The sequence below is a fragment of the Squalius cephalus genome (assembly GCF_949319135.1).
Source record: "Squalius cephalus genome assembly, chromosome: 17".
NCBI classification, from domain to species: domain Eukaryota; kingdom Metazoa; phylum Chordata; class Actinopteri; order Cypriniformes; family Leuciscidae; genus Squalius; species Squalius cephalus.
Window position 1 is genome coordinate 34,797,537 of NC_137138.1, and position 17,923 is coordinate 34,815,459.

The window sequence follows — 17,923 nt, forward strand, 5'->3', positions numbered from 1 at the left end:
AAAGATCATGATCTTACTTAATGCTGAACAATATCCATTTTAAACCTGTCTTAGTCATAAATAACACCATTTTAACGCTAAGCATATTGAAGTTGATTAATAATAATAATAATTTGAGAAATATTTTACAGCATTTTGAACCACCACATATCACCGTTTTGTCAATTTGTGGTATTTTTATGAAAGATGAAACACATTACTTGGCAGTTAACACATTTATTATTCTTGGGAAATTCTTTTTTACACAAGAATAGATTCCTGAAAACACTTCCAAACTTATACGTTTTTCATAAAGAACTGTGTCATTACTTTGTATCGCTAAAATTAATAAAGAAAAATAATTAAGCCTTAATCTTATCTACTTTGATAGAGGATGTGTAACTTTCTGAAAACCCTTAGTCTTTTAATTATTTTATTTATTATTTATTTGAATCTTTTTTTTTTCTTTTTTTCTTTTTTCTAACCTTATTTATTTGTATTTTCTATATCCTATGTTATGGTGCTTGTCTGTTGTCTGAGTATGTTGTACCAGGCCAATTATGGTTGTTAATATTGTTCAATAAAGTAATAAAAAAAAAAAATAAATAAATAAATAAATAAAAAATCACCGTTTTGTCCTCAGGCCCGTGTAACCCACATCACACAACCGTTTCTATACATGTTTTTGTACATTTTCTTTTACATTGTTGGGTATATCAGTAATAATTCTCTCTAATGTATATATGTATATTTTTTTAATCGTTTATAATAAACACGGCAACATTCAATAAAAAAAAGAATTGTCCATTTTGATTTCATAGTCACTTTAAAGCTTCTACAAAATAAAAGTTTCCTCATTAAAAACTTATGAATGTAATATTTATCAACAATTCTAAATAAAATAAATTATTATATAAAAAATATACACAAAAATAATGTAACCGTGACGTATTAATGAGATCCTATTGCAGTAAAGGAAAACGCCCAACGACATATCTAGAAACCAATCAGAAAGGTAGAACGGCTGCGGGTGGCCAATCAGAGCGCAGTATCAAGAATGGGACAGCTGCGGTTGGCCAATCAGCGCCGCGCCGGTTGTCGGAGTCTGATGTGAGGAAAGGCTGAAGTGAAAACAACCGTGGTCAGGGTGGGACTCTGAAGGCCGACGGCTTCTCGTTTCCTCACAGGATTCCCGTACCTAATTACTTCAAGATCCCTGGCCACATGTACGTTTTAAAGTAATCAATCGATTTCGGGTGGATATTCGTGGAAAGCTGGGAGAAGTTAGATCAGAAATCCGTGTGAAAATCGAGTTAAAAAAAAGCAGACATGGATGAAAAGGCGTTCACGAAAGAGCTGGATCAATGGATCGAACAGCTCAACGAATGCAAACAGCTCTCAGAAAGCCAAGTCAAGAGCCTCTGTGAGAAGGTATGTATGTGTAATACACCGCCAACGTCGTGTTTCGGTGTTTATTTCATTTCCCCCCCTTTAGCCGCGTTAGCTGCTAAGATGCAAGATGGCGGATTTTTAAACCGCCGCAACACTCATAAGAAACTACGATTGTTTTTGATTTAGTAACACAAGCCGACATGCCCTCCGTTAATCTTTAATTAAATCACGTGTGAATGTTGAATCGGTCTGTGCCGTTAATTTATTTACGGGAACGTTAGGCTGAAAGCTACAGTATGAATCAATAAACTGTAACCCGCAGTAAACCGTGACTTGTTAAATCAGAATAATTTCTGTTCGGATCAAAACAACGTGTGGGTTATAGAGAGTTTCTGAATATAAATGTGTTTTTGTTGAAAAAGCGAATGGTTTGAATGCAGCTTCTTCCTCATCCTCACTCACAGTGTCTCAAAATGGCGGCCGTGTGAGAGGCCATCATCTGCTGACAGCAGAGCACACATGCTAATGCTAATCTGCTCTAGCTCAGCATTAGCGCTTCTCTGACCGCGTCTCATGATTGAATCACGAGTGTGGGACAGTTTTTATTGCACTCTATAAATGCTGGGTTGTTTCAATCCATGTTTGAGACATGGCGATATGGACAAACCCATACGTTGGGTTAAAAAATGTAACCCAGCCGTTGGGCTACTCAAACATGTTGAAACATCCCAGCATGTTTTGGTCGATGATCTGTTGCTGCAACAGATTTCATAGTTTTGCTAAGTTTATCAAAACTAGAAAATTAAACTCAATGTAGTTTTCTTTTTGTCGGTGAAACGTTATAGCACTTAAATAATGTGTACATTTTAAAGGTGTGAAATTAAATCAGTTAAATACATCTTGTGTATTGAGTAAAAATGTAATGACTACATTTGCTGGTACCATAGCAAATAAATTGAGTCGACCCAACGAGTTAAAGGTTATTGAAATATTTGAGTTAGCCAAATTAATTTTATTTGAATCTACTAAAATAGCTGCTAATTATTAGCTTACAATAGGAACCTTTCCATATTTCCTATAACTTTTGCTGGAATTACCCACTCTTTGGTGTGTTTGCACTGCAGGAACTGGGAACGGTTTTAGTTCTAGAAACGCATTTTGGGAAACTAAATTAGTTCCTACTTCAGAGTCGGGTCTAACCCAGCACAGTAGTAAGTCCACAGCACTTATCACCGAGTAACGTAAAGAAACCAATCACGGTTTGTTTTGTTCCACGTCATGTTTGAGGGCGTGAAAATGTAATGTGGTTGTCCCTACAATAACAGACCGGTGTGTGAAACTCTTGGATGTATTTTAAAGAGTCTATGGCTGTGAAACGATTAATCGATTCGCGATTAATCGTATCCAAAATAAAAGTTTGTGTTTACATAATATATGTGTGTGTACTGTGCATAATTATTTTGTATATATAAATACACACACATGCATGTATACACTGCAAAAAAAAAACATTTTTTCAAAAAAAAGAAAAAAAAATTCAATCAACTTGGATGTTTAATTCATTACAACTTGAATTCATCAAACTGACTTAAAAAAAATTGTTGACTCTTGTATAAACATATGTATAATGTAGTAATGTAAAAACATCTTGTCATAACTTATTGATCATATTTTTAATATAAATTATATATGTGTGTATATATATACAGTATATATAAGCAACTATTTCTTAAATATATGCATGTGTGTATATTTATATATACAAAATAATTATGCACAGTACACACATATATTATGTAAACAAACTTTTATTTTGGATGCGATTAATCGCGATTAATCGTTTCACAGCCCTAATCCTTACACTGAAAAAGCACCACAGAAACCAAATCTGAAGCGGCATAAAATCACAAAAATCAATTTCAAGTTTACACTGAAAGTTTATTGCTTCTCTCAAGCGGCATAAATGCATTTACACAGGAATTAAAGTCGCGGGAAACAATCCTATGAACATGACTACCGTTTTAACAACGTGTTATAAAATGAATTGAAAAAAAAAATGAAAAAAAAAAATGCAATTTTTACATTTATTTAGTTAATAAATATATATTTTTTCTATTTCTTAATAATATTGGTCCAGCTGGGACGAATGCTACAAAGAAATTCTGAATTATTACACCGGGTTGATCACTGCAGGGTTAAAAGAGGTCGAAAGGGCTTTTTTTCTTTTTTTTTCTTCAAAGAGCCAGAAAGTCCCGTTGGAGTTTGGAGAAGGCACAAGAAATGAACAATGATGCTAGCGTTAGCATTTCTGGCAGGACAGCAGATGTCACCGGACCGTCGGGAAATATCGTCCTCAAGGAAATGATTTTTGGAATATAATATAGCAATGCGATCACCGATTGGGTTAAGCATTTACCGTACCTGAGAGAAATATAGCAGCGCGTCGATCTGTCTCTTCAAAGGAAGATTACAAACGGCGAGTCGGCGACTCCCTGCTGATATATTTATGGTTTGCTTCACGATGCGAGTGCAGGACGCTTTTACTTCACTGCTTTGCTGGTAGACATTTTTTTTAATTTTCCTAAAACAAAGGAGCTAGGCCTATATGTTTTGTCTCCCGCTTCTTGATTGACAGGCGTGCTTTTGGTTGTCATGAAAAATGACGTAGTTTAGGCCGGCACGAGTTCGTGATTATTCACACTGAACCAAAACCGTATCAGAGTCGCGTTTGACACTAGGGGCTGAGGTGGGTCAGACCCGGCATATTTTAAGTCTGCTTTTATGCGGAATTGCGTCTTTACATAGAATTCTGAGCAGACACAGAGCCGCTTTAGAGCAGCCTTAACTCATAAGATGCCTTATGTTGCAAACTTTACATCCGTCACTTACTTTTGGAAATCCAGTGTTTAGCTGATCCTGATAAGCACTCTTTGTCACGGTTGTAAATATTATAGCTTTCTTTTTCCATGAGGGGGTTTGGCATCACGGCATCTTTGTTTCCAGATGGACCCTCGAATTCAACCAATCAGATGACGACTTCCAAACTCCTGAAGTGTTTCTAATTTTGTGTGCCGTGACGTCTGAGACTTGATCGTTCATGCCATAGATGTGTATAGATGTAGATCTTGGAACAGTCAGATGCTGTCGTCACTCGCAGTAAAAATCTATGAGGTTTCCAAGATGCCTCAACATGTTGCAGGCCTCTGTTGGTAAAAACTGCCGAGATTTAAATTCCCAAATAATGGGATCACCTTTCACCAGTGAGAACGTGTTGGTTTGTTTTTATCGCTCAATATTACTGGTTTTTAAACTATGGGAACCATATGCAGAATTAAGCATATGCAGATTTATCTAACATTAATGATAAACTGTATCCTGTGAAAACATATTCTGATATGCTCATATCTACGGTTGCAGACGCACAGTTAACCTGCTCTCTCGCGTTCATGGGCCGGCTTTGACTGTTCCAATATGGAGGACAGCTTGCATATAGCGGCTCATAAAAATCGTTCATAGACCTCAAACATGCAGCCTTACGGTAACTTCTGTACATGACTGCTCGCTCTAACATTAGCCTAGATAAATGTGCCTATTATTAGGTGCATATCCAAGTGTAGGAGCTAAACTAGTACAGTACAGAGATGACCGTAAGCTTCATCTCTGCAGTCGACACTGACTCTCTAAACACTCGTTTATTAACAAATTATTAATGTTATTGGTAACGCTTTATAATAACTGCACACTATTAATCATTAGTTAAGCATTAGTAAACCGTTAATTCATAATTTATAAAGCATTAATAGATTAATAGGTCATTAATAGACCTTAATAAGCCGTTTATAAATACTGCTATAAATGCTTTATTCTTGATTTATAAGCATATCTATAATGTGTTTAATAATTGTATTTTCATACTTAATTAATGATCAGTTTATCATGCCTAAATGAAGTATTGCTTTATTTACTAACCAGTTATTTAGGAGTTGTCACTGATTCTTAAGATCACTTAGAAAGTGTAAGTAAATGATTATAAACTATTTATAATTAAATTAACATTTAAAAAACTGTGGCTGTCAAACTCTTGTTTTCATGACGGATTTATTCAAGCATGTTGGAAATGTAGGACTGCAAAAATAGCTTTTGAATCTCTCGTTATGCTATATTATATCTAGGGCTGGGAAACGCACTAAACTAAACTAATTAATCGCACAATTTGCTGTGATTAATCGCAATTAATCGCATTTCCCCCAAACTTGTAATCATCAATATTTAAATGTAGAATCACTAATTTAATTAAACAACACACAATAACCAAATATTTTCTCCTTTATTTTTGAAATTGATTGATCATAGGCCTGATTAATCTGAGCTTATGTTGGTCAAAATTGAAAATGAATGGGGCAGATTGAAAATAAGAGAAACATTTAGTGTTCAGGAGTGTGTTCATCATGTTCATGTGTGCTTGCAAAGATACAGGCCTTGGACCTGTGCGTGTGTGGAGACACACACATTCTCACTCTCTCTCACACACACTTATGGCGCTTTTCCACTACACAGTATCAGCTCGCCTCGACTCAACTCGCCTTTGTTTGGTTTTCCACTGTGTAAAAGTTGTACCTGTACCTCCTTCCAGGTACTTTTTTTCGTACCACCTCCGGCGAGGTTCTGAGCGAGTTAAAGCCAGCTGAGGCGATACTAAAATGTGACGTGAAAACACGGCAGACTGCTGATTGGTCGGAGAGAATCGTCACTATTCACTGCGTCATCATTGCACGCGCCAGACGGAGTATCCTGAATAAAAAACAGCAAAAACAAAAACAGCATACACTCGATTTCCTCCATTGTCCTGTGTGTGTGGGTAGTGGGTGTGTGTCGCATAGAAGATTACGTCATGGCAGTTTCCTGCGGCGTCGCTATGACGACTAGGTACTATTGTGGAGGTACTATCTGCAATGGAAAACGGAGCGAAAAGCGAGACGAGGCGAGTCGAGTTGAGCTGGTACTGGTAATGGAAAAGCGCCATAAGACTCGTTAGATCTAGCCTTCAGTGAAAGCAGTGCATTAATACAGAACAGTGATTAAACTGACTGGATTTACCTGCGCATTAAACGGGTTTAATCACACTCCAGTATTCAGAGAGAACGTGGAATAATTAGATTTAAGACATTGGCAGGTCAGAAATCAGAATGACATTATTATTATTATCATTATTATTTTCTCCGCAGGCTAAAGAAATCCTGACCAAGGAGTCTAACGTGCAGGAGGTGAGATGTCCCGTCACGGTGTGTGGAGACGTTCACGGCCAGTTTCATGACCTCATGGAGCTCTTCAGAATCGGCGGAAAGTCCCCGGACACAAACTACCTGTTCATGGGAGATTACGTGGACCGAGGCTATTACTCTGTGGAAACAGTCACGCTGCTTGTCGCTCTCAAGGTAAAGGCTCGTTTTTGATGACAGCGTAGTGTCTTTTCTCTCTCAGTGTCTGAAACGGTTCGATCAAGGGTTCGCTCTCTCTAAACCCCAAAACATATTTTATTAGATTGTCCTGGATACATGTAGAATGCTCTTTTATGAAGCTAAACCTCACTTAAGGACTTATTGAGTAAGATTATGCCTGAAAAGGTTTTTTTTTAATCATGTTAATTTAATAAATCTTGTATAATATGACTTGCTGTTTTTGTTTGTTTGGTTTTTATTGTATTTATATGATATTTGTATTTTTGTAATAGAATTTTTGCCATGAAAATAGCCTTGAGTGCTGACATGGCACTAAATAAAACAATCTGAATCTCTAAACCCGCCTTTCCGTGAGCCTGCTCTGCTCTGATTGGTCAGATGGCCCAGTTTGATGTGATTGGTCGACCGCTTGCAGATTTGTGTGTAAAGACTTTAAAAAAAAATCAAGTTAGCAACATCTTATGTTGCTCTGAGGATTTTTTTTTTTCCAACATCTTTGCATTACGTTTTAATAAAAACTGTTACAGTGACTGTAATTTATTAAATTATATAATTATATTTAGGGTTGGTTATCGTTTGAATTTTAACTATTTCGATTCTGCTTATCGATTCAGATTTCTAATTTCGATTCCAATAAGGTAAAAAAAAAAAAAACTTGGATATTATTCACATTTAGTCTTCTTGCAAAACATGTAATTGTATCTGAATATCATGAACCGAAATCAACAGGCTGAAAACACTTACACAAGGAGCGTTTGCCTGTAGAAAAACAACTAGCCGAGCTAATATACATTTCAAGCATTATTAAAGACAAGTAAACACTCAGTTATTAAAATAGAACAAATAAAAAATAAGCAATCGCAACAAATAGACACAACTGAACAAAGATATGATTGAAATGAAGTGTTTTAAGATTTTCAGGTACAGAAACTGAAACATCTTTAATCAAGTTAACATCTTATGTTGCTCTGAGGATTATTTCATCATCTTTGCATCACGTTTTAATAAATGTTGCAGTGACAGTCATTTATTTAATTATATTATTATAATGTTGACCAATATTTCATATAAAAACTGGAAAAGTTATGATGTAACTAATGACAGATGGCGTGATAAATATGGAAATGAGGAAGTCTGTCATCAACAGGCACTGGGAAGAGACAGATTTGTTGACGATGGGCTTAGGGAAAGCACATTGTTGTTCTCTGTGCGTGCTGATTCATGAGCACATTACCACTCGAGTCGAGCACAGAGCTTTGTTCACAGAAGAAATAATAGGTTAATGATTAAATGTTACATCACAACCATGGAAACATTTGTGTTGGTGCCAGATGAGAGGGGTATATTGACCCTGAGCTCCGTATAATGCCTGTTTAAGCACCACACACTGAATTAGCTTTTTCATCAAAAAACATGAATAATCCTGTATAAAATGTAGAATTCTGTTTGTGACCAGTTCAAGGTACGTGCTGCAATAATCATGCCTTGAATCTGTCGATGGTAGGCTATGTCATATTTGTATGTCTCAATGTCCATTTCTATCCACAAAACTTGCCAGAAGTCATAGTTTAAGGGGTTTTTAAACCATGTGGACCCCTCCATGCGCGGCTTGGTAACAGCACCGCTGGCGGAAACATTTCTAGGGGAAACACTGGATTTAATTTAATAAGGGTGTCACGATTTCGATTTTAAATCGAAATCGATTGAAATTAATGCTCAATCTCGATTATCGAATCAAAAAATGGAATCGTCGATGCTGCCACGCCCCCATGTCACGTCAGCTCGGCTTGCCAAGCAAAAAAAAACACACACGTGTTGAAGTGCTGCCAACTGTCACGCATTCACCGTGAGACACGCAATTGACACTTTTCACACGCTCTCACGCCACACATCCATTTTCTCACGCACAGAAAAATCGCGAAGCAAAGAGGACACGGAGACCGACAGACTAGAGCAGGTTACTTTATGATATAAAAAAATCTCAGCTCTCAGATTCTGTCAATTTTATTACGCAATTCAAACAATAAATACCGTTTTGGCGCTTGTAAATGTGACTCGACAGATCCCTAGCGCACGTGACCCGATCATCTCTAGCTAATAGTAAAAAAACACGAACAATGTTGAAAGATACAGTACAATTTACCGAAATGTATATTCCTTATACATAATATCGATCAATCAGTGTTTTCATCCGCGGAAAGGGGTCAATAACACAGCTGGAGAACAATTAGCCTATGTCACATTTACCTCAGGAAAGCCATTTAATGACCATAATATAGGCTATAGCACGTAGTAGTTGGCAAGAAAAAATAGCTATAGAGAGTATTGTGCTAAATATGTGTTCTATATTACATATTTATATATTTTTTACTTATATCATTAAATAAAGTTGATATTATAATAAAAAAACGCATTATATTTAATTATTTTTAACCTTAAATAATAGCCTACTACCAGCTGATAGGGCTCTCTGTATGTTTACAGCATTAGGTGAGTGTTTTTTTTTTTTTCTTGAGACAAATTAACGCCTATCTTGTGTAGCCTACCTAATATTTATCCAAATGAGTCAATATTAAATCAAATCACAATAATTGAATTGAATTGAAATAATAAAAAAGTGTAGCTTACCAGAAATTGTACCATGTAAACATTGTAACATGTTGTCACTAAACCTAATAAAATTCAGTTTAGTTACTAAAATGTTAGTGACAATCACAATACACTTATTGTGATGCAATTTTTTTTACAATCAAACAAATCGAGAATCGAATCGAACCGTGACTTTAGAATCGAAAATGTAATCGAATCGAGGATTTGGAGAATCGTGACACCCTTATCATTTAGTAAAGTCAAGCTTCAGCTCATTATTATTCTCAATATTGTGCAGCACACACTCTAAATTAAAGTAGTTCCTCATGCGTTTAACTTTAGAGCCCTCCGCTATCTTGTAGTCTAGCAGATGCCGTCTGCCTTTCTATTAGTGTTCAAGTTGTCAACTATTTTTATTGATTTAGTCTCAGTCCTGAGTCAAATGTACTCTTAGTTATCATATTTCGTCAACCATGTCCTGTTTTTGTTTAGTCAAGTTTTAGTCGACTAAATGACTAAAAAATTTAAATCTAAAACAAATTACTTTAATGTTTTTCTATTAAAACAACAGCAAAAAACACTTATTGTCGTATAGTCGAGATCCGTGTTTGGATCACTGGGAAGGATTGATCACAGCTGGTGATTTAAAAGTCAGTTTTGGGCTGGAAATATGATCTTAAATGTTGATGTTAATGTTTAATCACTGGTCATGTCTTCATATTCCAGGTAAGGTACCGCGAACGCATCACAATACTTCGAGGGAACCACGAAAGCAGACAGATCACACAAGTGTACGGCTTTTATGACGAGTGCTTACGGAAATACGGCAATGCAAATGTTTGGAAATACTTCACAGACCTCTTCGATTACCTTCCCCTCACTGCCTTGGTAGATGGTCAGGTAGGCACATGGTCATGTTTTACATATTCAAATATATCCATAAAACATCCTTAATATGCAATCATCTGTGAGTAAGACATTCGGAGGTTGATCATGAAACGCTTCAGCTTTAAACCCGTCAACATGTTGCTGTGATGTTCACATCGTATTGTTTTCTCTGTAGATATTCTGTCTCCATGGAGGATTGTCACCGTCCATAGACACTCTTGATCACATCAGAGCGCTGGATCGTTTACAGGAAGTTCCTCACGAGGTATTGATCATCGCTTATCCCATCATGTCATTTCCTATCCTTATAAAAATGACTGTTTTAAGCTGCAAACTGTGGCAGTAGTTGAAACCCTATTGTGCTGTTTTGAGTCAAATGGAAAAATCGTTTAAAAAATCAAGTCAAGCTAAAACAACAGTAACGGTAAAACGAACCGTACGCGGTTTTTAAAGTGCTTGAAGGGCTTTAATTTAAGTCCTGGAAAACCCTTGAAAACAGCCGTATTTATTTAAAGGTACTTAAAGTGCTTGAGTTATTGAAACTATTTAATGTTTAATCTTTAATCTTTTCACACAAAATCAACGCTGCCTGATAGGGGTGTAACGGTACGTGTATTCGTACCGAACCGTTTCGGTACAGGGCTTTCGGTTCGGTGCACGTGTGTACCGAATGCAATATTTTGTGTGCGGAACATAGGTACATTTTCGTGTTTCTACACGAACATATTAATTGGCGGAAGTCTCCGCGTTCAGCGCAAATCCCGCCCTGCAGCTGATTCTAAAGTTTTATCCGTCGTCACTGTAACCTAAACCAATGAAATCGACTGCAGGGCGGAAAAAAGATTTTCCGCTCCGTGTGCGCCGCCGCACTCTCCGTTCCGCGCGCGCGCGTGTGTGTGTGTGTGCGCGCGCGCGCGCTGCGCTCTCTGTTCAATGTTCGACTCCGTGTTTGCGCTGCGCGTTCTGCTCTGTCGTTCACGGCCCAAACACTCCAATCATGTACCGATCACGCACTGGAAAAGCAAAGTCCGCTCAAATAAGGTGAAATTTCTCAGTAGACTTCTGTTTGCTGAGCTGGTATAGTCATGCTGGCAACAATGGTAAAATGACCTGCTCTGATCACATGCTCTGGTAATAATAGCTTTCTAGGGCTATATTTTATTTTGATCATTAGTAAAAAAAATGAAGAAAAAAAAATCTTAAATTGATTATGTTGATTTGATTATTGAAAAATAGTAATACATTGATATATTTGTTTAATATTATTTTAATATAGGGCTATTTTCTGTTCCTTTTTTTCCCCAGTGTTTCATTTAAATAGGTGATTCTAAGTTTAATTATTGATGATTACAAGCTTGGAGTAATTGCAATTAATTACAGCAAATTGTGCAATTAATTAGTTCTTTTTTTTTAATCGATTCCCAGCCTTAATTTTTAAATATGAGCAGGTCTACAAGCTGGGATTGGTAATGCTGCACTGTAATCATAGTTATTTATTTATATTTTTCATTAAATTTATTATGTGATATTGGTTTGAGACTGAGAGTATTTTATTTAGTGGAGAACTTTGCAGCAGTATTTTATTTCTTATTCTTTTTTTTATTTTATATATATTTTATTATATTTTATTGAAAAGTGTTTAAAAAAAGTGTAAACAAATTGTTAAAAAAAGTTTATAGTAATAAACAACCTGCAGTTTAATGTTTGCATTTCTTTCCCTTACTGTACCGAAAATAAACCGAACCGTGACTTTAAAACCGAGGTACGTACCGAACCGTGATTTTTGCGTACCGTTACACCCCTACTGCCTGATATATAGAGGCATCTTGCATGGCTATGAGTGTGATATTGCTCATAAATATCCAAGTCTGTAATACATCTTTCATTCTTCAGGCCAATCATTCATGAGAATGAATCAGGAAAGCGATATCTCGTTATAGTCATTGCATCTGCTGCACTTTATTTGTACCATTTTGTTTTATTAGTTTATTTTTGTTTATCTGTTTACCTTTTTTAGAGTTTGACAGATGATAAAGATATTGTTTGATAAGTGAGATCTCTGATTGAAGTCGTTGAAAACCCAAAAAGTATTGCTTGAAGTCACTGAAGGTCCTGAATGTGGTTTCTCCCTGAAACGGGCCCTGACGTCTCTCTGCCTCTGCTGTTCCTCAGGGACCCATGTGTGATCTTCTGTGGTCTGATCCGGATGACCGTGGAGGCTGGGGGATTTCTCCTCGAGGTGCGGGATACACCTTTGGGCAGGACATATCCGAGACGTTCAACCATGCAAACGGCCTTACGCTGGTCTCCAGAGCTCACCAGCTGGTGATGGAGGTGCGTTCCTCTCCTCATGACACCATATACACACAATCAGGTCCTTACCTGGAAGTTACATGCATTAAAGGGTCAGTTCACCCAAAAATTAAAAATTCTGTCAGTGATTACTCTCCCTCATGTTGTTCCAACCCCGTAAGACTTTCGTTCATCTACGGAACACAAATTAAGATATTTTTGATGAAATCTGAGAGCAATGATAATGTAGGCTCACTATTGGCCGACGCTGGTCATGTGTGTGATGCTGGCCAATAGTGAGCCTCCGTTCTGACGTACAACCCAGAAGCGCTGCTCTGTTACACTACGTGAACTCACTCAGAGGAACACAGAAGAAAATGAAGAGTTGAATAAAGTCGTTATTTTTGTTTTGTTTTTTGCACACAAAGTATTCTCGTCGCTTGATAAACTTAAGGGTGAGCCACTGTAGTCACTTGGACTATTTTAACGATGTCTTTACTAACTTTCTGGGGTGGCAGATATCGATTACCTAGAAGCCTATGGAGGAGTGAGACAGTAATGTGTCATTTTTTGGGCAGAGAATCTATATTATCTTAGTTATTTCACCCAAAAATGAATGTTCTCTCATGTCGTTACAAACTTTTGTTCATGTTCGGAACACAAGTGAAGATATTTTAATGAAATCTGAGAGATTTCTGTCCCTTCGTTGATGGTGTATTCACCAGAAAACTTAAATCGTTCATAAAGAGCTCACAAAATAAATTCAAACGTGCTGCGTAACACGAGAATGAACCTCATTGGTTCGTACAGATATCGTTACGATTGTTTGTTTATAGTTATCATTATTTCGCTCGCATGAGGGTTTTTTCAGGCAATTAGAAAAAGGATTATTTTTCAAATGCAATGGAAACAGTTTTTGCACATTTACAGTCGCCTGACGTTTATGATGAGGTGTGTTTGGACAGAAGACGAGACAGAGTTCTTCATTAAACTCATAAAAGACGAAAGAATTACAGGAATACTGGACTCTAAACCACTAAGAAATGCCACAATCAAGATCTCGAAAAAGATTTGAGGGAGAAACACCCAGAAACTCCTCATATGAGCCGCTCTCAGTATAACGGTCTTTCCTTGCCATTAATGCTTGGATGAAACGCCCATGTCTCCTTCCATTAATAATAATGTCTAGTGCGATGACTGAGATATATGTAAACCTACAAACATCCGATGCCATGATTGATGGAATGATTTGTCGCGAGAGGAAAAAATGACGTTTTAGTCGCATAACATCAGTTACTGGAAACGCCGTCATTTCGCTATATTTTTTAATCGACATTTAGAAGATATCGCAAAAGTTTTGCTCAAATCTGTAATTTTCCTCTTTGTCCCCTAGGGTTACAACTGGTGCCATGATCGCAATGTGGTAACGATCTTCAGCGCGCCGAACTACTGTTACCGGTGTGGGAATCAGGCGGCCATCATGGAGCTCGACGACACCCTCAAGTACTCGTTGTGAGTGTTCATGAAGGATCCGCTTTAGACCCTCTCTTGTTCTCTGTTTTTATCAATGATTTACATCATGGAACAGATTCAGCCAAAACACATCTGTGTGCAGATGATACAACTATTCATACAACAGCTTCATCTTCTTTAAATCAGGCCTTTTGAAACTAAAAATAAAAACACATGATTTTTAGCCGTGGTCGCTCTAAGGGAACTGATATGGTAATTAAAACTTTGAATGGTTTACTTGTAGAAAGAGTTAGTTCTCTAATCTTAATCTAGATGCACTTTTAAATGCACAATGTTTTAAAGGACACTTGCAATTGTTTCAGTAACACTTACAATAAGGTTCATTAGTTAATGTATTAACTAACATGAACAACTCATGAGCTATACATTTGTTTCTGTATTTATTAAGCTTTGGTAATGTTATTTAATAAAAATCCAGCTGTTGTTTGTTCATGTTTACAGTAGGGCTGGGTATCATTTCAGATGTTTCGATTCGATCTCGGTTCTAAATTAGATTTTTGATTTAACTCAATGAATATAGATTTCACACAAATCCTAGATTTATAATAAAGAACAGTGAATATAAGTTCACAGGTGGCTAATTAATGAAGAGAAATTAAGAACTCTTAAACTATTTTTATTTTAGGTATACTTGGGTACATTGAAACAGAACCCAACTCTATATTTCAAGATGAAAAATTGATGCTGGACATTGGACGAGTCAGAGCAGTGGCACGGCATTATCGGTAACGTGGAGGCTGCAAGCCTAGGAACAGTGGAGGAAAACTAATACTGGCTTTTGGAGGATAGATAAATATTAGGGCTGGGTAAAAAAATATAGATTTTTCGATTTTAATCGATTCTCATTTTTACGGAACGATATCGATACTTAAATCCCAAGAATCGATTAGTCATCCTGTTTTCAGTTGATGAATGAATGGAACATTGTTGCGCATCCCATCCAATAAATCGCAATAATCTTTGTGCTTTGTTACTATTGATATGAAACAAAGTCTCAGATTTCAAATTACGTCCATTTCCTTAAGAAATTCATAAACATAAATGCCGTTTCGTCGCTGTGGCGTGAGATCGCTCTGGCTCAGCTCAAGAGAAGCATGTGATCTTCTCCTCCACATTAATAACACCAGTTACAGCGCGAGATAAACATGAATGAGCTTCTGAAAGTGTGTTAAAAGTAGAGTACAACTTATCGAAGTCCGTATCATGTCACATGGAGTCGCTCAATCAGTGTTTCAACCGCGGAAAGACGTCAGTAAACAATGTCATGTAACGTCACATTTACCTCAGAAAAACCATATCCAGTGACCATAAACTCGTTAGTCAGCTAGAAAATTAACTCTAGAAAGGAGCATTTAGTCAAATATACGCACCATATTATATATTCATTATAATTTTTAATGTTCTTCAATATTTAATGCATGTTTTAATAAATCTGGAAAGTTTGAGTCACCATTTAAATTTTTATATAATTTCATATAACTTTATTATTATAAAAATAAATAAGTGTAATTTAAGTGTTTGTATACAAATCAGTTCATTTTTACCTTCAGTATGATAGTAGGCTAATGAAGCCTATAGGCTACCACTGACTCCCATAGTTTACAGCATTAGTGAAGAGATTTGTTTTCCTGGAGAAAATTTGCCATATATTGTACCTGATATCCAAAATGATCAATATTGAATCGAAATCGAATCGAATTGCAAGCTTGTGAATCGAAATCCAATCGAATTGTGAAATTTGTGTCAATACCCAGCCCTAATGAATAAGGAAAAAAAAATCGATTCGTGGCCTATGAGACTTATAATAATAAATAAATAGATTAATCGAAAAATAGATTAATTTTGCCCAGCCCTAGTTCACAGTGCATTAACTAATGTTCACAAGGTTTATAATAATGTATTAGTAAATGTTGAAATTAACAGATTAATAAATGCTGTATAAGTGCAGTTCATGTTAACTAATGAACCTTATTGTAAAGTGTTACTATTGTTTCTCAGGATTTTATTTGATTAGTTTAATTTTTGAATGTGTAAATTGTGGTTTTGTCATTTTATGTGCCGTGTTATCCAGATAGTGATATCTCAGTGTGAAGTAGAGGATAATGATGAACGCTCTCCGTCCTCAGTGTGTGTGTGTGTGAGATCTGACGTTGTGTTGTGTGTTTCCAGCCTGCAGTTCGACCCGGCGCCGCGCAGAGGAGAGCCACACGTCACTCGCCGGACCCCCGACTACTTCCTGTGAATCTCACAGTATTGCCATGATATAATAACCTTCATTCAGTTTAAAATAAGAGGAGAGGAACGGTGGGCAACAGTATATATATGAAAAAAAGATTAAAGAGAAAACTGATCCAGAAAGAAATGTCTGTGGACCAAAAGGTGTGTGTGTGTGTGTGTGTGTGCCATATCCAATCCGACCCGGCTTCAGTCCGACACACGACCACGAGATCTCGTTCCCGTCTCGCTCCTGTCCTCAATACACTCACGCCTTCTCAACCCTCTTTGTGTACTCTCCTTTTTTCTTTTTCTTTTTTTTAATGTATGTTTGCACTTTTTTTTTTTTTTTTAGCTGAACGAAACATGTCAGTTTTACAATTTCTGTCCACCTTTTTTCCATGTGGTGTGGGAGGAATGAGATGCTTTTGTATCCCAACATCCAGTATCTAGAGGGTGATCTTTCCTACGGGGGAAACGTGTTAAACCGATGCCAACTACATGATTTGTGGCGGACTAAGATGGCCTGCCGGCGCAGGAATGCTGGGATAGCTTCAGATGATGGTGTGTGTCTGTATAAAGGGTACCAGTTCAACAATAAAGATGGATCTTGCTCCTGTATTGTGTCTGTTTCTCTGCTTGAATCTGCATTTATTTCTTCAGCTTTATACAGTAATGATTGTTTCAAAGCCACTTCACATTAATAAACAATGGGAAATCGCAGTGTTATTGTTGTGAAATTATGAAACTAATTCAATTCAGCTATGAAATGGCTCAAGATAAGACCATTTATTCATATAAAATCTTGGTAACACTTTACAATAAGGTTCATTAGTAACCTTAGCTAATATGAACTAAGAATGAACAATACTTCTACAGCATTTATTAATCTTAATTAATATTAATTTCAACATTTACTAATACATTATTAAAATCAAGGGTATTTGTTAACATTAATGCACTGAACTAAGAATGAACAGCTGTATTTTTATTAACCAACATTAATAAATACTGTAACAAATGTATTGCTCATTGTTAGCTCATGTTAGTTAATACATTAACTAGTGAACCTTATTGTAAAGTGTTCCCAAAATCTTATATACACATTTATTTAGCTCAATGTTACCGTGTTCAGTCTCTTTTATTCAGTTCAGGTTTTGTTATCTGAGAGTGTATTAAATCGATAATATTCCTGAATGTGAACTGTATAGTCTTTTAAATGTGTTTTTCAACCAGGGGTTACCTCAAGATGACTTAAAATAAGACAAAGCTTTACAATAAGCTGAAACAATTTCACAAAAGTTCTTAACATACTTTTCCAGTTCAGATGATAACAATCTTATATTTTTATGTAATTGACTTTAAAAAGACTTGACTGGCCATAACCAGTTTTGACTGTAGAAACAGTGAAAATACATATGCAAATGACATTTTCTTTTTGTGATAGATTATGTGATAAAATGTATAAAAAGTGTAAAAGGATAAAATGGTATAAAGAGGTATGCTGTAAATGTGTATACAGTTTTTGGAAATGAGAAATGTGCAGAAACAATGTTAAATTGTAACATTTGTAATTT

The 17,923-nt window shown here is 36.3% G+C and overlaps 1 protein-coding gene across 1 annotated transcript; it reads left to right on the plus strand.

The window, feature by feature from the left end:
* The first annotated feature begins 1,069 nt into the window (after positions 1 to 1,069).
* ppp2cab (protein phosphatase 2 catalytic subunit alpha b) lies at positions 1,070 to 16,849 on the plus strand. The gene is made up of 7 exons (XM_079847176.1): positions 1,070 to 1,410; positions 6,597 to 6,806; positions 10,146 to 10,319; positions 10,483 to 10,572; positions 12,480 to 12,641; positions 13,993 to 14,111; positions 16,302 to 16,849. Exons 1-7 carry the CDS (start codon positions 1,309 to 1,311, stop codon positions 16,372 to 16,374), a joined length of 930 nt encoding a protein of 309 aa, XP_079703302.1. The 5' UTR covers positions 1,070 to 1,308; the 3' UTR covers positions 16,375 to 16,849.
* Positions 16,850 to 17,923: the final 1,074 nt, after the last annotated feature.